This window comes from Vombatus ursinus, unplaced genomic scaffold (genome assembly GCF_900497805.2).
Source record: "Vombatus ursinus unplaced genomic scaffold, bare-nosed wombat genome assembly UNPS02003292.1, whole genome shotgun sequence".
Classification (NCBI taxonomy): domain Eukaryota; kingdom Metazoa; phylum Chordata; class Mammalia; order Diprotodontia; family Vombatidae; genus Vombatus; species Vombatus ursinus.
In genome coordinates this window covers 13,857,494-13,882,576 of record NW_020943070.1, presented here as the reverse complement: position 1 = coordinate 13,882,576, position 25,083 = coordinate 13,857,494, and the positions used below count along the sequence as shown (strand labels likewise).

General features: G+C 38.2%; 1 protein-coding gene across 1 annotated transcript in view; it reads left to right on the top strand.

Moving 5' to 3' along the window:
- PTPRR (protein tyrosine phosphatase, receptor type R) overlaps nt 1-25,083 on the top strand; it is a 352,189-nt gene that overhangs the window by 289,306 nt on the left and 37,800 nt on the right. Inside the window, exons 11-13 of the mRNA XM_027873737.1 lie at nt 11,269-11,379; nt 12,606-12,763; nt 14,960-15,073. Of these exons, the coding sequence (XP_027729538.1) occupies nt 11,269-11,379; nt 12,606-12,763; nt 14,960-15,073 (383 nt within the window). The remainder of the gene's footprint in view (nt 1-11,268; nt 11,380-12,605; nt 12,764-14,959; nt 15,074-25,083) is intronic.

Genomic DNA, 25,083 nt, shown 5'->3' with positions numbered 1-25,083 from the left:
TAGTGGTGCATAGTAATTTTCTCTACTCCATAGTACAAGGTAAAGAAGTAAGAGTCGTTGGATCTCTCATAATAGAGTTTGAATGTATCAGGGGAGTAAGATGTGTCAGTCAGTTTCTATCAAATAGGGTACATAAATGACACATAAATTATAATTGTACTTATCTACAAGGAAGTATATGCAAGAGACAATAATAATAATAATAATAATAATAGGGGCAGCTAGGTGGTGGAGCAGATTGAGCATTGGGCTTGAAATCAGGAACTCATCTTCATGAGTTCAAATCCAACCTCAGACACTTGCTAGCTATGTGACCCTGGGCTTGTCACTTTGCCCGTTTTGCCTCAGTTCCTCATCTGTAAAATGAGCTGGAAAAGGCAATGGCAAACTACTCCAGGATCTTTGCTAAGAAAAACTCAAATGGGGTCACAGAGTCAAACACAACTTACAAGACTCAACAGCAACGATAATAATAACACTAAGCTACAAAAGGGTTGCAGTATGAGTTAGTGGAGGAAACTCTCGCAATAAGAGTTCCTTAAGGAGACAAAATCATAGATCATATAATAATAGCTTAAGTTTATATAAGAATAATTCACATTTATTAAAAGAAACCTTCAAGGTTTATTAAGTGGTTTCTTTGTCACGACCTTGCAAGATGGGTAGAATGAATAATTTCATTCCCCTTTTACATATAAGAAAATTGGGACTCAAAGAGGTCAAAGGATTAGAGAAAGATTCACAAGTAATACATGTCACAGCTGGAATTCTAATCTAGATCTTCTGTACTCCATAACTAGAGCTCTGTCCTCTTCACCATTCTTTTTCAATATCTATCTTGGCCTTCTTGGTTTAGCCTTAATGGTTTAAATGGTGGTTGTCTTCTACCACTGCCGTGACCAAACTTATCTGTCATTCTGCCCTTACCACCACATACTGTGAGTGTGTGTTTAGAAGATAAATTAAGTCACTGCTTTATCCATGACTTTATCCTGCAAAGGGCAAATTCTACTGAGATCCCTTCCTTTATCTGTGTTCTGAGTAGCACAACAATTTCTTAATTTTTCGATCTATAAATCCACCCATCCTGCCACTAATCTTATAAGATTGTATATTCTTAGCATTAAAGCCAAGTAGAGATTTTTAATCATATCTATATCCCAGAGATAGTATGATACAGTAGAAACAGGGAGTCAGAAAGACCTGGGTTTGAATCCTACCTCTGACCCCAGCTGTGTGACTATGAACAAGTCACTTAAATTTTCTGAGCCTCAGCTTTCACATCAATAAAATGGGGATATTATCTGTAGTATCTGTCTCAGTGTAGTTGTGAGGATTAGATGAGATAGTGTATGCAAAATACTTTGCAAGATTTAAAGTGAGTTATAAATGTCATCTATTTTAGGATTGGTGAAGCTTTTTTCTGCCTGTTTCCTTTTGAATTTTTTAAGCCAGACATGACAAAGAGTCCTTCCATTTTTAGCCTCCTGCCTTTCAAGATGCCCAGATTATAACATACATACATGAATTAATATGTCAAAAATATTACAATTTCCATCCTTCCAATATATCGTGCTGTATATACTTTCAAAGAATCGATGCCACCTATAGTGCTGGTTGTCAAAGTAAATATTGGGGGAGGTTTCCTTCTTGACATCTAACAAAATTTCATAGTATGTCTAGACTGTCCAGAAATATGTAGATGATATTATAGAGGAAATATTGAAATGTCAGATATTCAAACAAAACAGAGAAAAGAATAGCTTGAAAGAAATGTCTAGTGGCTTTCAGACGATGAGGAAACCGCATGTTTACCAAAGTTGTGTTGACTTTCAATTAGTATTTACAGTCATTGTTTTTGGACAGACGGTCGTCATTTCCTCCCAATTTAGAGGGAAGAGGAGGAGGCATCCTTAGGAATTCTCAGGCTTGGTGTTCTCATGAATTATCTTGGCATCTTAGTAAAAAATTTTTGGCAAGAAATACACCATATTTTCTCACCTTATTTCCAAGACTTTCTTAACCACCTACTTATGTGCAAAGTAGGAATGATTGAAATATGCAATAGGAGAAAAATGGATGGAACAAAGACTCTTTTTGTCTTTGAGATAAGGATTTTAGAGATTTAAAAATCTGAATTACTTCAATCAGGCAGATCTCATAAAGAAGGGAATTCCATTGGAGAGAAACCAAATGTGCCAAATGTTGATATTTCAAGTTGTGTTTTTTTTTTAATTGCACTACCCCATTGCTAGAGAAGAGATGTTGGCCAGAACCTACAATGCTCGAGAGAGATCAGTCCAAAAATAGCAAGTGCTGTTTGATTACATCCACATTCAATAGTCAGGCAGACAAAGCACCCACCCTACCTATGGCCAAATACAACTTGAAGAAGGCAGGTGAGTAGCTGGAGAAATTGAGTTTATTTTAAACACTTGTGGATAATGAAAGCACAGAGGCAGAATTTTTAAAGCAAACCTCAGTCCATACAATAGTGGCCAAATGAAGAAGCAAGACCTTAGAGGGCTAGTGGCCTCACTATCTAGAGAACATCTATGACATATCTAGAGAAATCAACAAGATATCTAAGAAATCTTTCATGTAGGGAGACAACTGGTATGTACTTTTAAATATATAATATAGCTGTACTTTTCTGTGATTTAGTTGCACTGGATCCTCCTTCCACTAACACACAGTTCAACCCCTCAGATTGTCTACATGCTTTTGCTGTGACTAAAAAATTCATTACTCTGAGGCCAACCTCCTAAGGAGCCTCTCTGAACTGAAGCAGGCCCTCAGAAGACAGATATTCAGTCTGTTGCCAGGTTCAGGCCCAATGCCTTTCTAGCTTGGTAGGATGGGTTAACATGCTTTGCTGGTGTAGTCTTTGAGAACCCAGAGTTACCTTGATGTCACAAAGAATCATGAGAGGAGGACTTTAAGAATAAAGGTATAATCTCTCTTTGGTTGCTTTTCTGAATGATGTAAATCATGATCTAGGTACCATTATTTATCATTATTACCTCTAAAAGAGGTAAATAATGGTTCTTAACCTGGTATCCACAAGGGGACCATTGATATATTGCAGAGGAATCTGTGAATATGGATGGAAAAAAATCATTTTCAGTAACCTATAAGTGAAATTTAATCTTGCCTTCAATTATGAATTTAGGCAAGAAACATTATTTTGAGAAGTGCTCCATCCAGAGGCTTCATTGGTGGTCAAAAGTATTCGTGCTACACACACACACACTCACACACACACACACACACACATATGTGTGTTAAAAAAAAAAACCCTGCTCTACAGGCAGGAGAAATATGATGCAGACTTCTTGAGATCTCTTCCAATATCGTAATAATATGACCAAGATTATTTACTAGCTGGTGAAACTCAGTCATGAGGTGACTTGCCTGGAGTCACAGGTATAGTTGGAAGAATAGAGCTGGAGAATGGGAGAAATGCTACAGAACTAGAGATAAATAAATGTGGCTTCCTATTGCCTGTAGGAGCAAATACAAAATACTATTTGGAATTCAAAGCTTTCATAAAGTAGCCCCTCCTGTCTTTCTAATCTTCTGATGCCTTACTCCCTGATAAACACTGGCTTCTGTCTGTCCCACAAACAAGACATTCCATCTCTCAGCTGAGGGCATTCTCTCTGGCTATCCCCATCCCCCTCTCCCCCCATGCCTGGAATACTCTTCATCCCCTACTTGGACTACTAGTAGACCTCCCTGGCTTCCTTTAAGTCCCACCTAAAATCCCACCTTCTACAGGAAGCCTTCCTTCATCCCTATTAATTTCCAATGCCTTCCCTCTGCTAATTACCTTCTCATTTTATGTAAATTTGCATTATGCAAATTCAGTTTTATGTAAAGAATTCTGAAAGAAATTCACATTCCAAAGGAACACCTGTTAACTTTACAGTACTGAGCCCTCTCTCTCTCTGCTTCTGCCCCTCAGCTTCGTCCTTGGCCTCTCACTTCCTCTCCACCAAAAAACCCAAAAAACCTCAAGGCCAAACTCTCCAAGACTTGTGGAGAGACTGCCACTGCCACCTCCTCGGATCAGAGGCTTGGCTTGTGAGGCAGACCCCACTTGACTTAAGAGTCAATCCCCCATGTGGCTGCCCCTCCCCATCCCCCACTCCGTGTTCCTCCTCCTGCTCTCACTTCTCCATCCCCAGCATGCATGTGTCCTTAAACCATATGCTGGCCTCCTTCTACAATGGGCGGGTGGCCCCTTTCCTGACTTCCCCAAGACCAAGAGCAAATTAGCATTACATAAAAAAATTGCTTTAGTAGAAGTCTATGGAATAAGCAAGAACTATATTCCCTATTTATCTTCAAGATATCATGTTTTGCATATATTTGTTTACACATTGTCTTCCCCATTACATTGTAAACTCCTGTGGGCAGGAACTAGTTTTTGCCTCTTTTTGTTTCCCCAGCACTTAGCACAGTGCCTAGTACGTAGTAGGCACTTAATAAATACTTATTGATTGATATAAATATGAATCCCACCTACATAACTACTCAGCCTCATAGTGATCTTTCCTCCCTCTGAACTTTTTCTGCACTTGGTGCTTATAGTATTTATTTGACATTTAGCAAGATCTGCTTCATATTTTTAGATAGTTCTTTTTTTATATATACACCTTGTTTCTCCAAGAAGTTTGTTGACTCATTGAGAGGAATATGTCTTGTATTTTCCCAGCAATGACTAATATAGTGCCATAAATATGCCAACAAATTTGTTGATCAATTGACGATAATTACAGAATGAATTTTGGTGAAATCATAAATATTTAATATGCTCAAACTATATAAAAATTCAACAGGAAGTAGTTCCAACCACATGGCTTCTTCTACAAATGCAGCTCTCCCCGAGTGGACACCATAGGGATGGATGGAAACGCAACTGGAGGGTGTGCTGGTAATGCTGAATCACTTTATAACATACTCAGCCAAGCTTTCTAGATACATATTTAGACAGCATTCTATTCATTTCAGAGGAAGCAGGTGACTGTCCCTTCTGGAAACGTTAACAAAAGGCTGGGAGAGTTGGCACCCTCAGGAGTTAGATGCTGTTTCAGTTATGACAAAAAACAATTAAACAGACATGTCTTGTGTCAACACAAATCAACACACTGGTGAAACTTTTTTTTTTCCTTCTTGATTTCTCATGCACTTTCCATACATGATGGAAAGAAGACCCTTTTTTTTTTATTTAATGAGTGAGAAATGCTCATTCTCTTCCATGAATGAATAATGAAACTAGTCACCTTCAAACATGTTTCCTATTTAATAAAAAAAAAGTGTTACTCTATTATCTTTTATCTCTAACACCACCAAATATTTCTATTGCCCTTGATGATATGTAAGGAAGAGAAAGAGGACAGAGAGGAGTGGGAGGAAGAGGAGGGAGCAGATGAGGAGGAGGGAGAAGAGGGGAAGAGGAGGAAAGGAGGAAGAGGAGGAAGAGGACAGGGAGGAGGGAGGGGGAGGAGAGGAGCCCATTCAATTTAAGATTTATCAGGCACTTCCTATTCACATAACTCCATAAAGGCTGGGGGGGGGGGGGAATAAAGCAATCCCTGATCTCAAGAAGTTTATATTTTACTAGAAGTGAGTGAGGATTCATTTTATACATGGATAAATAAATATATACAAAATAATTTCAAGAAGTAAAGTCAGTCAATCAAGAAACATTTATTAAATAGTACTATTAACTATGCTAAGTACTGGGTATGCAAAAAAAAAAAGGCAAAAGACCATCCCTGCCCTCAAGATGTTCACAATCTAATAGGGGAGGTAGCAAATAGATATGTATAAACAAGCTCTGTACAAGATAAATAGGGGGGCAGCTAGGTGGTGCAGTGGACAGAGCACCAGCCCTGAAGTCAGAAGGACCTGAGTTCAAATCTGGCCTCAGACTAAACACTTAACACATACTAGCTGTGTGACCCTGGGCAAGTCACTTAACCCCAATTGCCTAAAAAAAAAAAAAAAAAAGATAAATAGGAAATAAATGGGAGGAAAAACACTAAAACTAAGAAAGATTGGGAAAAGCTTCCTGTAGAAGAGAGTTGACTAAGGCCATGGGGGAAAGGGAGTATTGACAAGACCGTGGAAGGCTTTATGAAGACTTAGGTACCAAATGTGTATTTTGAAGGAGACTAGGAATTTTGAGAAACAGACAGTGTGTGTGTGGTGGGGGAGATGTCAGGGGGCACCTGTGCAAAGACATGGAGACTGCCCATAGAATTTCTCACACCCACACCATTGAATGTGATATGGGACTAAGTTGACATCAATATTCTCTTTTTGCTCAATTTCCTTGGCATGGAGCCTTTCATAACTTTTCTCCTTATAGTTCTTTATCTAACAGAGTAAAACCTTCTTACATGCTGCTTAAAGGACCTTTTAAAAAAGCATTACTCAAATTAATGGTTTTCTTCTTTCCCTTCTTCCACCATCTCCTCAGGAGAATAAGCTATTGACCAAATTATGTTCTTTAGACAAAGAATTCTGAATGTCTCAGAGAATGGGGAAGGGTCAAGAAGAAGAAGAATATTAAATAGATGACTGTACTGGTTTTTATTTGTACCCTTTCCTTCTTCTATAACCTACTTCTAACCAGGTATCATGTCACTTATTGATCCTTAGTTTACTCAATTCTTCTTCCCCCCAAAGTTATCTGAACCAGGGTATCTCAGGACTTAACTTTCATTTCAAATGACTTGTACTTTGAGTTGTACTACAGTTGTAATAGGTGGAAACAGCCTACTTAGGTGAAGAAGACTTGGTCAGATTGAACTTTTGAATCATGCTAGAGACAGAAAGCCTCTGAGTTTAAAATCAGACTTGAATCCTAACTGATATCAGTTGTCTCTGAGACCTTGGTTAAGTCACCTGTCTCTGACTCAGTTTTTTTTTTTTCATTTGCAAAATGATGAAGTTGGACCTTAGCATCTAAATTCCCTTCTAGCTCTTAATCTATGATTCTCTAGCTCTGGGGTTCTTAACCTAGAGTCCATGATTAAAAAAAAACAAAACAAAACCACAACATGCATATATTTTGATAATTATATTTAATACAGTTTTTTAGTAATTTTTATTTCTTTTGAAGTCCTATGCATTTGATTTTATTCATTTAAAAACATTCTTCAGAAAAGGTTCCCTCAGACTGCCAAATGGGTCCAGGACACCAAAAAGATTAAGAAACCCCTGCTCTAGGAAAATGTATGAATGGAGGTGTAGTGATGACAATGATAAGAGATGTGTTATTTTGAAATTCCTAAACTGAAATTACTGAGTAGTCTTATTTCCCCTTATCTGGTTTTCAATCCATTTCTTATCATTTTCAGAGCAATAAATAATAATGTAACCACTGCTCAAAAATAACAGATGTTTCATATCTTTATGCTACCTCATATTCAGAAGCCCTCAAACTCTTCTGTATTCTCTTAAAAGAAAAAAAAAAGAAATAATGTAGCCTGTGTTTAAAAATAAGCCATTGTATCTCAGAATGGAGATGGGAATGCTAATTAAGGGTGTTTGCATGAACAAGTCACACTTCATTGTCCTCTCAGTTCTGGTTGCCAATTGCTTTGCTGGTAAGGAGTCAAGAAAAACACTCTGGAAAGGCTACTGGAGTCTTGGGAGAGACGCATTTTATCAAGGAGGCTCGGCAGCCTGCTCCATTGGGTGCTGGCTGCCTGGTGAAATGGTTCTTTTCATCTCAGCAATGACATCTGGCCTCCCAGGGAGATACATACTGCTTAGGTCTGATAATGGATAACGGGGCTCACGTGCCAAGATAGGTGATGACTGAATTTTTCAGTGCCTTTTTATTTCCCCAATATGTTATTGGTTTTTTTTTTTGGCTTTGTCATTATTCTGGGGATCTTCCAAGGGGCACAGACTTTAAGATACCCTGTAGCTTTCTGGGTCTTGCAGGGAAATGGATTATATCACTTGAAAGAAACCAGGTAGATGGGTCAGTATGATTTACCTTTCCCGTAAGCATTGTACAAGCTGGAAATGCCAAAGGGATGGAGAGGTTTTATTTTAAGATGCTTCTTCTATGTCTTATAATGTTGTGTTCAGCTAAATTCAATATTCTGCAACCAGCTAGGTTAAAATCTTCAATGATTTTATAACATTCAAATAAACCTGAAATAATTTAATTGAATTTTAAAGAGATCAAAGTTCTGTATGGATATGTTTTGGGGAATAAGAGATGGAGAACCCAAGATATCACTTGGGGAAGTTGTTGCGATGCATCATGGCATGGATCTTACAGCATATTTCTGCATGTCATGATAACCTTTCAATATGTCTTCCTTCCCTCTCCATTCTCCCCCTCCTCCAGTGAATTCTTGTGACTTTAAGATGATTCATCTTCTGCTCTGTTTGTGCCTATAATTAGTCAAGTAGCAGTTCTTTAAAAAGAAGTCTGTATAAGTTACATTGCAAATGGATATGAAGAAACAGGTGTTCAGTGGGTAAGGGAGGCTACCTGAGGAAGAAAATTACTCAGGGTCTGTAGCTTTGTTTTAAGACCCTATTTTGCCTTCTATCCCACACTCAAAAGATATGTACTTCTAGGGAGAAATGAAAATCGTGATTAATGGAATTATATAGGTATATTTAAAGATGTACTTTTAAGTATTTTAAATCAATGAAGTTGAGGAATGGTATTTTATAGGGTCATTTGTTTTTTTTGCTTCTTGTATTTTTTTTAGGAATAATTGGAAAGAATCTGTGTCTCCACAGTAATTCAACTAAATAATAACTAGGTTAAGAACATATATGTCTGTTTACCAAGTAGAGTCAAAAGTGTTACTGTGCATAAACTTGTATGTGTGCTGAATAGTTCCCATGTTTGTCATATTACTGTATCTTATTGCTAGTTTTCCTCCAAGAAGGTAACCTGAATGTATAATATGAAACCTTGAGGGATGGGTAGAAGGGAGAGGTGAGGGAGGGAGTGGTGAATTTAGGCAATTTAAAATTAAAAGACGTCAATAAAAATTTACTTTAAAAAAAAAAGATGAGTTAAGGAACTTCCCATAATCAATAGGTTCTCCAGCAGTCATGGAAAACTAGAGATCAAGAAGATTTGCCTCACTCAAAAAGAAGATGCTGGAAATATAATGGACCAACTGAACATAGGGAAGGGGGTTTATATCAAAAAGGGTAAAATCTCAGAAATTATAAACCTGATAGAAAAAAAATCTCATAGGACTTCTAGAAAATATTCTATTCGAAGCTTAAAGCAGTTAAGGTCAGATTTTCAAAGCCAAATTCAAATACAAGTGAATAGATAGGTGAGAGAAAAAAGAGAGAGAGAGGAGAGAGAGACAGAGACAGAGACAGAGAGATAGAGACAGAGACAGATAGCGACAAAGAGAGACACACAGAGAGAGAAACAAGCATGAATCAAGTGCTTATTATGTGGCAGGTACTGTGCTAAGCACTTTACAAATGTTATCTCATTTGACCCTCACAACAACCTTGGGAGGTAGATGCTATTATTATCCCCATTTTACAAATGAGGAATTGAGGGACACAGAGGTTTAAGTAACTTGCCCATTGTCACACAGCTATAAGTAACATCGGATAGATTTAAATTTGAGTTTCTTAAATCTAGGTCCAGCACTCTATCTACTGTTCCACCTAGCAGCCTAGGTAAACAGACAGACAGACAGATAAATAGATAGGTAGAGATCTATATATAGAGAGAAAGGTATATATCTCTCTATAGAGAGACATAGAGGGAAGGATATAGATCTATAGATATATTCACTTGTATTTGTATAGTCTATATAATTTTTATTTATATATGATACATATCCATATGTATTTATGGATATATTCATGAGTATATATGTGTGTATATACACATATTTGCTATATAATATATGCACATCCATATATGCATGATACGATGTGCGTATGGATGTATGCATATTTACTATGTAATATATACATCCACACATATATTCTATGTGTGCATGTATATGTATGTATATATGTGTGTGCATACATATGTATACATCTATGTATATATACATATGCCTATATACATATATATCTGTAAGATATTAAAATCTATTTGGGCAAGGATGTGAGGTCAAAGACATGTAATTTCATCATTGCAGCAAATTCTAGTTGTTAAAACTCCCTCCACAGGTACAGATCAGCAACAGTCAGCAATATATAGACTCTGAGAGTTATCTAAGATACCCAGAGGTTAAGGGAGCTGATAGTCCCCCAGCTAATATGTATCAGAAGCTAGACTTCCAGGTCTTTCTGATTCCAAAGTTAGCAGCCTTCTACCCACTATGCCAAGGTGCCTCTTCTCAAAACTGAACTGCTGTGTGTGAAGTTCTACAAGCTAGAGCAAATGAACCATTTGTCATCTTGCAAAGAAAGGGTGTGTTTCATTTTTGCCCAGCACAGTGCTTGATACATAGTGGGTACTCCATAAATGCTTGTTGTTTGGTTGGTTAATTGATTGATTACATTGTGGAATCACTTTTACAAATTATTTCAATGAACTATTTTTCACAACTTTATGATTGCCACTTTTCTGTTACAACTCTTCTTCTGGAAAATGTAATTCTGTGGATGTCTTGTCTATTAAGATTGCTTTGTGTGCTTGGATTTGAGCTCCAAGAGAAACCACTTTGCTCAATGGCAGGGCTTCTTAACATTATATACATTAATTTGGTATGGTTTATATATATACATATATATATATAATTTTGATAACAATTTTAGTATAATTGGTTTCCTTTGTAAACCTGTTTATTTTATTTTATGCATTGAAGAACATCAATTTGAGGAGGTGTCCTTAGTTTTCACCAGACTGCCAAAAGGCTCTATGAAAAAGATTAAGAACTCCTGATGTACACTATTTTTGAAATAGATTTTGGTTTGATGAAGGCAGGAGCCCTGGGTTAAAGTGGTAAAATAAACCCTTTTATCTTAATCTGTCTTTAGATTAAATCTAGTTAAATCTGGTTTGCTGTGAAGTTCAAAAATACTTTGATTCTATCTCTTCCTTTTCAATTTGCTCTCTCTCCCTGCCCTCTAGATAACTCAGCAGCTGCTTAGGACCTAGTTTGTTGTTAGGGGTCCCACCCATTTGAACAATGCTCCTCAAGAAAAACATTGAGGTCCTTGAATGAAATGTGTTCCAAGACCAATAAAAGCTCTTCATATTTTCTCAGTTGTACTTTCTTTTTTTTCTAGAAATGTGTACTGTACTGGCCAGAAAAGAGAGGGATATATGGAAAAGTTGAAGTCTTAGTTCTTGGTGTGAAAGAATGTGATAACTACACTGTCCGAAACCTTACCCTAAAGGTAAGAAAAACCCTTCTCCAAAATAAATATTAAGATTGTAATAAATCATTTGCATTATGTGTCACATAATAAAATTGCCATTTAGTAATAATAGATACATAATTTTCTAGAAAATCTGTGATTTGAAATCAGTGGTGCTTATTAAAATAATCCCACTAGATTTAAAGAAAATCCAATAATTTTACAATTGTAATAAATTAAAATCAGATCCTAAATTTATTTTAGTCAGTCTGAATATGTAAATCAATGGAATCAGCATAAATAGACCCTTAAATTCGTGATGAAGTGTTATGATTTTTTTTTCATAGATGAAGGATTACTGATTTAATTTGTTGAAAGGCTTTTCAAAATAGAATTTCAACTACTTTTTCCCATGCACATTTGAGGTATTACCATAATGAAGGGCAAAAAGTTGCTTGGACCTGACTATCATTAACTAAAGCATGGCAACTGTGAAGAAAATCTGTGCTGGCGTGTGGCAAGATAAGACAGACGTGCTAATGAGATCTTCAAAAACTTAGAGTTAATTTATAGTGACTTTCCCCAGGCCAGACTCTTTCACAGCAAGACAACATAGTATTCACTGATGCTTGAGAATATCCTAGGAGATTTAGCCATGAAATTATTTTCACTGTGTGATAACTGACCCCAAAGATATCAATCTTATCTAGATCATCATGTATAGGTTAAATAAAATTTAGATTGTAATTGATTTTGTTGAGAAAATTTGAATAGGAGGGTATACGCAGAAATTTGTCATAAGCAAGTAATAGTAAAACAGAGTTTGTATATAGTTATGTGTGTATTTTTATGGTAGGGGGTGTGTTTATGATAAATAGCAGGAGTGAAAGACATAAACATGTCAATTTAAGAATAATTAATTTAAAAGGATGAAAGGATACCACACTCTCACATCTAAGTAAAACTTGCTCAAGGTGAGGAGATCTTTTCAAAATGTACCATTTCCAAATGATCATAAGACGACTTTAACACTGTAATGGATCTATCCATGATCTTGTCAATGGTGGGTATGTTGATTGCGTCTCATCTGTGACTTCTCATCTTGGATGATTCTTATTAGACACAAGAATTCCATTTCTAAATAAGCTGTCCACTAAATACTTGGAACAAAACAAATCACCCTGAGGTTCAATACATGGACTGGATGTCATTTTGGTCCATTGTGAGGCTGAGGTATGTTTTTGTTGCCTTTGTACTCTTTTCAGCAAGGAAGTCACACCCAACATGTGAAGCATTACTGGTATACATCTTGGCCGGATCATAAAACCCCCGACAGTGCTCAGCCCCTCCTCCAACTCATGCTGGATGTAGAAGAGGATAGAATTGCCTCTTCGGGCAGAGGACCTATAATTGTACACTGCAGGTAATGCACACATAGACCCTTTTCTGAAGGCAGATATCTAGTTAAGAAATGGGTAAGGTAGAATGTCTAGTTAAGGAGTAGGAGGTGATGGAGTAGGTATTGGGGAGCTAGGTGGTGCAATGGATAGAGCACCAGGCCTGGAGTCAGGAAGACCTGAGATCAAATCCAGTCTCAGACACTTACTAGCTGTGTGACCCTGGGCAAGTCACTTAACCCTGTTTGCCTCAGTTCTCTTACCTGTAAAATGAACTGGAAAAGGAAACAGCAAGCCACTCTAGCATCTTTGCTGAGTAAAGCCCAGATAGGGTTATGAAGAGTCAGACAGGACTGAAATAACTCAACAACAATATACTCGGGATTTGCCAAATACCTCCTATGCATGAGTTACCTTGGAAAGCTAACATTTCAGTGAAGCTAGCCAACTGATGATTCCACAGATCATCTCAATTTGTTTTGAATTCCCTTTCATCATCTATCACTGGGTGATGCTGTTTCCATGGCATATAAAGATAACAACCACAGCAACTATAATATTTATATAACACTTTAAGGTTTGTCAAGTGCTTTACAAATATCATCGTATTTTATCCTCACAATAACCCTGGAAGGTAGGTGTTATTACTACTCTCATTTTACAAATGAGGAAACTGAGGCTGAGGGAAATTAAGTAAGTTTTCCAGAGTCACACAGCCAGTAAATGAGGCCAAATTTGAACGCAGGTCTTCATGACTCCAGGCACAGCACTTTATTGACTGAACCACCTAGCTGCCTCAATAACCTTATAGTGCCACTCGAGAAAGAAAACTCTTCTTCTACCATGCCACTAGGGATGTAAAAGCTAATATATATAATGTATGTATATATATATGTGTGTATATATACACATACATACACATACATACAATATATATACACATATGTTATAATATATAATATTATATATTATGACATATGTATGTATATATCATACATATCCTATAATAAGTATATGACCAAAAATAAGTATAACAAGTATATGATAACATTATTCAGACTATGGCAATGGTCCTTTTGAATAACATATAGATCTTTGCTTTGTGGTACAGGGACTTGGAGTCAGGAACACCTCAGTTTGAATCCTGCCTCATACACTTAGTAGCAAGTCACTGGGCAAGTCACTTGAATTCTCTGTGCCTCAGTTTCCTCATCTATAAAACAAGGATAATAATAATAGTGATAGCACCTGAATCTCAGGGTTGTAAGTATCAACGGAGGTAACATGTGTAAGGCACTTTGTGAAATCTTAAGGTACAATATAAATGCTAGTTATTATTATGTCAATGATTGGTAAATTCATGTGTGTCAGTGTTTAGAGCTTAATTGAGTAAAAAAGACTATCTAAATAGTCTCCAAAAAATTTCCGTCTTGAAAAACTACACCTTGTATTTCCATTGTTCTGGTTCACATTTATTTATGAGAGACTTTGTGACCTAGTAGATAAAATACTAAACTTAGAGTTGTCCAATTGTTTCTGACTCTTCATAACCCCATTTTCGAGTTTTCTTCACAAAGATTCTGGAGTAGTTTGCCATTTCCTTCTCTGGCTCATTTTACAGATGAGGAAACTGAGGCAAACAGGGTTAAATGACTTGCCCAGGGTCACATAGCTAGTAAGTGTTTAAGACCCAATTAGAACTCACAAAGATGAGCCTTCCTGACATCAGGCTAGACCTGGCTCTCTATCCACTGCTCCACCTAGCTGGAGTTAGAGAGACCTGGGTTCAAATCCTGACTCCAACACATAGATGTATGGTGATGGGCAAGTCACTTGACTTCTCTGATCCTCAACAAACTTATTTGCAAAATGGGGATAGCAATACCTGTAGCCCTGAATTCACAGGGCTATTGTGAGGTTCAACAGAGATAATGCACTTATAGGGTTTTGCAAACTTGAAAGAGCTAGAATATTAGGCCTGGATGTCAGGAAGCCCTGGATTTTCAGTCACAACTTTGAAATGGACTGAGTGTGTGATAATGGCAAGTTGCTAAACCTCCCAGTGCCCAGGTAACTCACTAAGACTATACCTTGGACATTAGTTGCCAATAGAATTCTATTTCTGAAAGTTTCCATCCTGGAGTTCACTACTCTGATTAAATCACAGATCTGGACTAATAAATAGAAAATATCAGTTATTGCGTTACTTTCTTTTTTTTCAGTGCTGGGATAGGCAGAACTGGGTGTTTTATTGCCACGTCCATTGGCTGTCGACAATTGAAAGAGGAAGGAGTGGTCGATGCACTCAGTATCGTCTGTCAGCTTCGTGTAGACAGGTGAGTTGCTAAGAGAACTGGGAATCAGAGACCTTCTAAGATCAGAGTGGCATTGACCAGTAAAGGAGACACATTTCTTGCTGACCTTGGATGTTTTAAGCCTAGCTGACTCTAAGCAATTACATATCAGTGCCATGAGACTGAAACACAAGGAGGATATAATATGTTGCATTTAAAAAGCCACATTAAAAAATTGTTGCTTGGGCTGCCAACCATCTGAAGCCCCCTATTCTGAAGCCCATGTTTAGCACTTCCATTTTTATGTCCCCGTGTGTTTGTGGTGAGAGCTGTTAACACCTCCTTCCTTCCCCTCATTTTTTTTCTGTTTCTTTTTCTGTGCTTCGTACTTCCATGTACTTTGATTGCTGATGTTCAGCATTGGAATCCACTAAAATGGTCCATATGTAGCATGATGAAAAGGGTTGTTTCAGGGAGGGAAGATATGATAAACATTGGGGTAATCTATACTTTATGGCATAGACTCCCATTTTTATTTCTCCATAACTAAAGCATGTAATATATAAATTTAAGGGGGAAGGGAGGAAAAGGGTGGGAGTAAATACAACGTGGAACTACTTTGGGATGAATGGGTCAGTGATAATGAATGAACCATAGCCAGGGAAGGATGACTAGGTCTTTGACCAAGAAAACTAGAATTCAGAGAGTACAATAACAGCCCTTGGAGGAGCAGCTAAGTGTGGGGCCTGGAGTCAGGAAGATCTGAATTCAAATCTGGACTCAGATACTTGCTACCTGTGTTACCTTGGGCAAATCACTTAACCCCTATTTGCCTCAGTTTCTCATCTGTGAATGGGGACACAGTGGAGAAGGAAATGGGAAACTACTCCACTATCTTTGCCAAGAAAAACCCCTGGACAAAGTTGATGGGATCTCATAGAGTCAAACATAACCGAATGACTGAGCAACAGCAAATAACGATCCTTGCACTGTTCCAGTGGGTAGAAGCAACTAAGAAACAAGAAAAATTAGTTAAAATAGGAAGGTCCCAGCCTGGCAGGCAATAAGTGTTTATTAAGCAGTTACTATGTGTCAGACACTGTGCTAAGTGCTTGGGATATAATTATATGGGAGGGGGAGGAGAGAGAGAGAGAGAGAGAGAGAGAGAGAGAGAGAGAGAGAGAGAGAGAGAGAGAGAAAGAGACAGAGACAGAGAGACAGAGAGAGACAGAGAGAGACAGAGAGAGAGAGAGAGACAGAGAGAGAGAGAGAGAGAGAGAGAGAGATGGAGGAAGGGGGAGGGGCAGAGTTAGAGACAGAGAGTAAGTCTTCGCCCTTACGTAGCTTACTGAATAAGGGGTGTAGGGAGGAGGTACCCATGAAGGGGCATAGTGTCAAGCTCCAGAGAGTCAGAAGGGGGAAGGAATGCAGGATGACCGGCCTGGGTCCCATCCCAAAATGAAGGTCCCAGGAAGAACTCACCAAGGAGAGAAGGGGTCTGGCATATTAGAAGGACATTCCAAGATGATAAGGTCTCAGGGACTAAGGGAAGTTCCAGAGTGAAAAAGAAGGCATGGAAGCAAGGTCCAGATCATTAGAATCAGAGCTGGGGAGGAAGGCATACTTCCTTTCTCTACTACATATTTCCTGTCTGGCCCCACCCTGTTCCTTCCCCTCCCCAACCACAGAGCCTTAGGGTCTCTGTTCCCTCATAACCAGATGGTGTCTTGAAGTTCCCCTCTCCCCCAACCTTTGTGCCTCAATGTCCAAATTCTTTCCTCTCTCACCTGGATCTGTCTTGACAAAGCTGATTTGAGGTTGCCTCTTAGTATGATTGTCCCAGGCATCAGAATTGCTGGATGTGATTCTGCAAGGATGAAATAGACTTTAAGGATCAGAGCCTAATAAAGCAGAATGTGAGTCTTTACCGTGATAGTCTCTATTCCCTCTCTATATTTCACTCTGCATATTATTATCAGAGAGGATAAGGAATGCTGAGTTGAGAGTCCAGAGACCTGATTTCTACAACTGGCTCTATCACCAATTAGTGGTGTGTCTTTGGATAAATCACACCATTTCCCTGGGCCCTACAGTGTCACAAAATCATGAAATTTGGGAGTTGTCTAACCTATACATAAAAGAAGTCCCCACTATAACATATGGGACAAGTAGTCGTCTTGTCTCTACTGGACCTTAAAGGAGGGAGGACCCACCAACTTTCTAGGCAGACTTGCTCTTCTTTGGGGGCAATTCTAATCGCTGCTCACCAAGCATTTATCGGGTGCCTACTATGTCGTAGGCATTGTGCTAAAAGGTTTTCCTGACATTGATCCTAAATATGCTTCTATGTTATTTCTACCTGGGGTAACTAGATGGATCAGTGGGCTCAACTCTGGGACTGGAATCAGGAAGACCTGAGTTCAAATCCAGCCTCAGACGCTTACTAGCTGTGTGACCTTGGGCAAGTGATTTAACTTCTATGTGCCTCAATCCACTGAAGAAGGAAATAGCAAAACACTCCAGTATCTTTGGCAAGACCATACTACAGTCCAGGGGGTCACAAAGAGTTGGGCACAGCTGTATCAACTGGACATGGATAACAGCAATTTCTACCTATTCCTCCTGGTTTTGCCATTGGAGTCAAATAAAACAGGTCTGGTCTCTGATAGTTCTATAAACGTCTGTGCCCCCTGCATCTTCTCTTCTCCAAGCTAAACATTCCTGGTTTCTTCAACCCATGGATTAAGGGCTCTTCATTATTCTGATTGACCCCCTCTGGACACTTTATGATTTAGCAGTCTCTTTCTTAAACCTCTGTGCCCGGAACTAAATACAATATTCCCAAATGAGGTCTGATGAGGACAGTGGGACTATAATCTCCCTGTTCTTCAAATTCATGCCTTAGTTTCCTCATCTGTAGAATAAAGGGGTTGAACTTGCTCTAAAGGTCTCTGATTTTTCTGGCTGCTGGCAGTCTGGGGGTGGAGAATTCAATTCACCTCATATCTTCTTGTTTGTAGATATTTTATGGAGTGTTTCTCTATCTGCCCCCACCCCTTAACGTCTCCAACAGAGTATTTATATATAAAATATGTTAGTATTGTGAGTGAGTGTATCGATGAAAGGGAGTAATGAATAAGAGAAGTGTACATAAATGTAATAATACGTTACATATGTATGGCCCATAGATAACATACATTATTTCATTTGGTCACCATATGGATCAAATTATTATTATTGGTGTCATAAGAAGTATTTACATATTATACATATTTACAATTCTTCCCCCACCACCAAACAAACCCCCCAAACTTTCCATAAACATCACATATGAATTTATTATAAATTCAATAGTATCAAATTTTCATTGTTTTTCCTTGACTTTTTCCACTTTTCTCTTTCTGTAATGTGTTTTTTCCCCCTTCAGCTAGTTCTTCTGTCTCTTTTATATGCCTGTATGTATCAGCTTTTCTGATCGCCCAGAAAGTCTTTATTACCATGATGCTGATGCTTTGTTATTCCTTTCTTCCCTTTTCCTTTTAATGAGCTCTCTTTAAGTTGTTTCTTTGTAACTTTAGCTTGCCTTCTATTTTTACCCCCATCACGTTGGCTGACTCACAAAGGTTTTTCCTACGGTGCATTTATGTTCACAGAATCATAGGATTTCAGAGTTAAAAGGAACCCTAGGAGATGTTTAGACCAACCCATACCCCCAAAATATCCCCTCGCTAACCTACCCTACAACTGGTAATCCAGCCTCTGCTTCAGGATTTTCAAAAATGAGGAACCCACACCTTTTGGATGTGTTGGGATAGTTTTAATTGTTAGGGATCTTTCCCTTATATAAAGCCTCAGTTTGTCTTTTTGTAATTTTCAGCCATTGCTGTTAATTCTGCTCTCTAGGGACAAGAAGAAGTGTAGTCCAGGAGTGGGGAACCTGCGGCCTTGAGGCCACATATGGCCCTCTAGGTCCTCAAGTGCGGCCCTTTGACTAAATCAAAAAAGGGCCGCACTTGAGGACCTAGAGGGATTTGTTTTGTAGATAGCGATTGTAGATATGTGTGTAGATAGCTTTAGAAGATAGCTATTCCATCCTCCCTCAGTTTTCTCTTCTCCAAGCTAATGGCTCCCAGGGTTTTCTTCAACCAGTCCTCTTACGGCATGAAGTCACTGAAATCATGTTAAGTCATAAACAGGACACTGTGTTAAGTGTTAGACGTACGAAGAAAAGCAAAATTTCCTGTCCACGAAGAACTCTCAATCTAATTGGGGAGGCAATATGCAAACAACTATGTCCTAGCAAGATCTATACAAGATAAATTGGAGATAATCAATAGAGGGAAGGCACTAATATTAAAGGGGATCGGGAAAGGCTTCCTGTAGATGGTGGGATTTTCGCTGGAACTAGAAGGGAGTTGGAGATGGTAAAGAAGAGGGAGAGAATTCTAAGAACAGGGGAGAGTCAGTGATAATGCCCAGAGTGAAGATGAAATGTCTTATAAGAGGATCAGCTAAGAGACCTATGTCACCCATGTCAGAGTACGTAGAAGGCAGTAAGGTACAAGAAGGTTTAAAAGTAGGAGGTAAAACTCAAGACCTTTTATTATTTCTTTTTTTTGTTTGTTTTGTTTGTTTGTTTGTTTTTGGCTAGGCAATGGGGTTAAGTGACTTGCCTAGGGTCACACAGCTAGCAACTGTCAACTGTCTGGTCTGAGACCAGATCTGAACTCAGGTCTTCCTGACTCCAGGGCCGGTGCTCTATCCACTGCACCACCTAGCTGCCCCTCCTTTTATTATTTCTTGCTGCTTTCTGATATTCTCTAGTTTTCAAAGTCATTCCTAAAATATGGGCTCAGAACTAAACAAAATATGCCCATGAGGTCTGTCCAGGGCAGGGTACAGTAGAAATCTCACCTCCTTATCCCTTCGTTTCATGCCTTTCTGTTCAACCCAAGATAATATTAACTTTCTTGGCAATCGTAACACTGTTGACCCATAGTGATTGGTGTTGTACTTCTTCCTCCCATGCTTGGCTTTCCCTCCCTTTCTTTTCATTAGTTCAGTTACATATGTGTGTATATATAAGTATTTATATATACATGTATATGTATGTACACACATAAAACATAACATAAATATATACAAACATAGTATGCATATATGCTATATGAATATATACTATGAATATATGAATATAGTATATATGTGTACTATGTTTATGTGTATATATACTATATTTTATGTACCATATTTTATATGTATGCTTATCTACATATACATATATGTAGATATACATACATATATACACATCTATCTACTTGTCTATCTGTCTTTCTGTCTATCTATCAATCTCCCTAGGCAAGTCATTTCACAAGCTACCTCTCAGTGTACCAGGCAACTCTCCAAGACTCTCTAAATTGCAAAGCAAACATCAATCTGCATTGGTAGAGGGAGTTTCCTCAATGAGACATCCCTATGAAATCACAGGTCCAGCTCCACCCAGCAAATGTCTTGGGTAGGGAACTAATGGCATTTGCAGAAAGTTCCAAGCTCTTTATCCCCCTGCCCTTCAAAGTTGGGGTCATTTTACCCTCAACCGTTATGTTCAGCCTTGCCCTAGATTGTAATGTCAGTCTTATCCCTCAAAAAGTACAAAGTAAGGGCTCCTAGAGCAGTCTCACTGCTGGTCCCACTCTGAGTTTAGTGATTCATCTTTCTAGTAGTGCCTTGTGTGTCCACAAACAAGTTCCTGCCCAGTTTCCCCTAGAGATTCAGTTCTTGGGTTCTAAACCCAAGTCATCCCATGATTTCTTGGGAGAAGGGACTATTTTTTGCCTTTCTTTGTATCCCAGCACTTAGCATGGTGCCTGGCATATAACAGACACTTTAAAAATGCTCATTGATTGGCTGACAGATGCCTGCTCCTGTCCCTCTGATTTCCTGGCTACCTGGTGCTTTGCCAATCTTTAGACCTCCACTGATTGTTTTCTCTGTTCTTGCTTGGATAGGATATTTTTTCTGTCCTTTCCCTACTGACGGACTTTCTGGTTTCAGAATTTCCTTCATGTCCTCAGGTGATTATTCTTCAAATAGTCAACCATTTTCACATATTTTGCTACTCAGTTGTTACTCTCTGGGTCAGGTTCAGTCTGTCCTTACCCAAGACTAGTCCTTTCTATTGCCAACTAATTTCTACTTCTAGCAGATTCAGGCTGCATTTGAATGTTTCTCTTAGACTGCTGCTGTCCTATAACTCTCCATCAGCTTATATCAAAAATGTATCATGCAGGACGTATTTTACATATTTCTGGTTATACACTTCATTTTGTGGACTCTGGCTCCAGCTTCTCTGATGTTCCTGATGTCCATTTTAAATACATAGTTCACTTATTCTTCCAACATTGCCAAAATGGCATCATAAACCATAACTAGATTCAGTCTAGCCCTCAAACTTGCTATGTATTTTCTTAGAAGAAAGTCTTTATATTTTGCATGTAGCAGGGGCTATGTGAACAACTTTATCTAGCTTTCATTGTAATTTTCATTTCTTTCACTACCTATTCATTGAGCATAGGGATGCTGGTCACACTAGTGTATAACCTAGTTACATATTTCAGCTCTTTATCTGATGTACCACATCCTTTCATGGACTTAACTACTGGACAAATCATAGTTTGTCCTATTAAAATCTCTTTATTATATCGTCATCATCACTAGCATTTTTATAGCACCTCCTATGTGCCAGGTACTGTGTTTAGCACTTTACAAATATTAGCTCATCTGATCCTCACAACAACCCTGGGAGGTAAGTGTTCTTATTGTCCCAATTTTACAGATGAGGAAACTGAGCAAACAAAGGTTAAGTGACTTGCGTAGGATAATAATAATAGCAAACATTTAGATCATGCCTACTATGTGCCAGGCACTGTACTAAATAAATGCTTTACAAATATTACCAAAGTGTGCAGTAAAACCCTTTGCTTCTTCACCCTTTCACACAATAAATGCTTGTTGAATTGAACTAAATTTATTCTTTGATTAGCAATCCAGTATTACTCCACATCCTGCCCTTGAAACAAACCCACAAAAACCTCATCCATTATTCAGTCTCTCTTTCAATACCACCTTAATCTTTCTATTTTTGTCTTTTAAGCCCATCACTTCTCCCCTTTTTTCTTCTTTCACACACTAGGATATCTGTAAGTGGTGTATTTATTCTTTGTCTTTTTTCTGTTACCTTAATCCTGTCTCTATAAATTTCTCCTATTTCATTTTTGATTTTTCTGCTACCTCTGCTCCAATTTATTGGCTTTTTAAAAAATCAGTTGTTGTTCAGTCTTGTCTTGACTCTTCATGACCCCATTTGGGGTTTTCTAGGCAAAGATACTGGAGTGGTCTGCCATTTCCTTCTCCAGCTCATTTTATAGATGAGGAAACTGAGGCAAACAGGGTGAAGTGACTGGCCCAGGATCACACAGAGTAAGTGTCTGAGGCTAGATTTGAACTCAGGTCTTCCTGACTCCAGGCCTGGCACTCTATCCACTGCACCATATAGCTACCCTTTTTAATCAGTGTATTCCATTAAATGCTTCAGTTAAGAATACTTGTTTTGCTCTAAAAACTGTTGATCAATAAGCGTTTATTAATTACTGACATGCCAGACTCTTTCCTAAATGCTGGAGAAGTAAAAATGAGAGAGAGATGAGGGAGGGCAGAGGTAGAAGGAGAGGAGAGAGAGAGAGAGAGAGAGAGAGAGAGAGAGAGAGAGAGAGAGAGAGGGAGGGGGGGAGAGAGAGAGAGCAAGAGAGAATGTTAGCTTTAATCTAAAGGAATTTACATTCTACCTGGGAAATATAGCATTCTTAGCTCTATAATAAAGTCTCCACAGAGTTATAATCATTCATTTAATTTAGTTTCTATCTCTCATAAATTTCACTACTCCTAAATCACCAAAATTATGATTAAAAATAGGTAAGTAAAAATATTGTTTTTAAATTAAAAAATCAGAAAAATTCCATGTGTTATATTCTCCTATCTTTGTCGTAATATAGTCCTTGATGATTCATTTATGCTTTTGGTTTCCACATCTCGGAAAATGGAAGGACAACTAATCCATTTATGTAATGCACTACTAACTACACACTGCCATTTAAATGTCAATTATAGGCATGCTCCATTTATTCAGGTCACCTATCCAGTAACCACAGATACATAGAACATAGTCAAGAACTCAGATAAAAACGTAAGCAAATAAGTTCTGCGAGCATATCACAAAATCCATTTGCTACAAGATCCAATGAGATAATAATTGTAAAGAGCTTAGCACAGTAGCTGTCACTTAGTAAGTCCTATATAAATGTTAGGTTTGATTGTTATTAGATCACCCTCTTGGCTCTGAGGAAAAGTCTCTCAGAGTTCCCCTTCCCCTAGCTTAAACACAGTTGACTCCCATTTTCAAAAGACTGTTTAACAGTTTGGGTTATCTGTTTTCCCAGTCTTCAGCAGATTAAAAAAAAAAAAACTTAAAAGAAGAGAGGGAAAGAACCAGAACTAGAAAAAGGCAAACTTAAAGCAAGAAACAGTCTGCTGATGTGGAAGAAAGAAATAGAAAAAATAATTTTAAAAACAGTATGATGCAAAGGAAAGAACATTGGGTTAGCAATCAAAAGAAGGGTTCAAACCTCTTTTCTCACATTTGTTTCCTGTGTGTCACTGGACAAGTCACTCCTTGAGCTTCAATTTCCTCATCTACAAAAAGACAGTTTGCTCTGTGACTGCTAAGATGTCTTCGAGTTCTAAAGCTATGATCTTATGTTTCTATGAAAAACTAAAGGCAGGGGCAGCTGGGTGGCGCTGTGGATTAGAGCATAAGCCCTGAAGTCAGGAGGACCTAAGTTCAAATCCGGCCTCAGACCAAACCACTTGACACTTACTAGCTGTGTGACCCTGGGTAAGTCACTTAACCCCTATTGCCTAAAAAACAAACAAACAAAAAAAAAAAACAAAAACAAAAAAACAACCTAAAGGCACAGAATTTTGCCTGGAGGAACATGGAAGCAAACAACCGTATCTAATACTTTCTAATAGTGGGGTATACATATGTGCTTCTAGCAGTGTGTGAGGTAGAGGATCAAGGCTTAGCAAGCAGCAGAACTAGCTACTTCCTCTTGGCTGTCCCTCACCCATTTGGATGCCATTTGTTCCCTAATTCTTTTTTCTGCTGTAATTTTCTTTCTAATCCACTACCTCAGTCCTGCCCCACAGAGGGATGGATTTCTTTTCACCCTGTCATGCAGGGAATCAAAGGAACATAAGAAGCTAAGACCACTGCCTGAAAGACTACTATCAGATCAGTTTATTTTTGTTCTAGAACCATGGTGACTACACCATTCTCTGCTTTGGGGAAGGTGTAAAATAACAGTCAACGAAATGTCTTTTCATTCTAGCTCTGAGCCCCCATGCAGAGAATATTTTCAAAAGTGGTGAAAAATATGTCTAGTGCTCTCACCCATTTGCCTCCCTCTCAGCTGCACTTAACCCCAACACACACAAATTACATTAATGAGTGACCACTTTCTGTTAGAGTAAAATAAATATCCTTCAAATTATTTATGCTCATTGATTGATTCTAAATATTTATTTCACAAGTAGCTTTTTGATTACTTCATGTCCTGTCATCTTTTCTTGACAGAGTTGGAATCCCCTCCTAAAGCCATACTTCCTGTTGGAGGCAAGAAAGATATTATTTCATTAAATAGCTCTTACCCTTTATGCCTTTTGAGAAGACCTTTATATTCAAAATTGTATTCTTCCCCCCCCATTCACATCTGTTTGATTATATATTTTCCAAACCAGATCTTACGAAGCTTTCAAATAGCATTATGGGTGTTTTAAAAAAAATCTATCCCTGATGTTGGTTCTTTTATCCTATTGGTCAATGTCAAGAGACCCAAAGTCAGTCCCTTGGCACACACAATTTCCCTCCTCCTATTTATCTATCCACTTACTTAAATTAAATCTGGTTTCTCTTCTCTTAGGGCCTCATAGTGTTC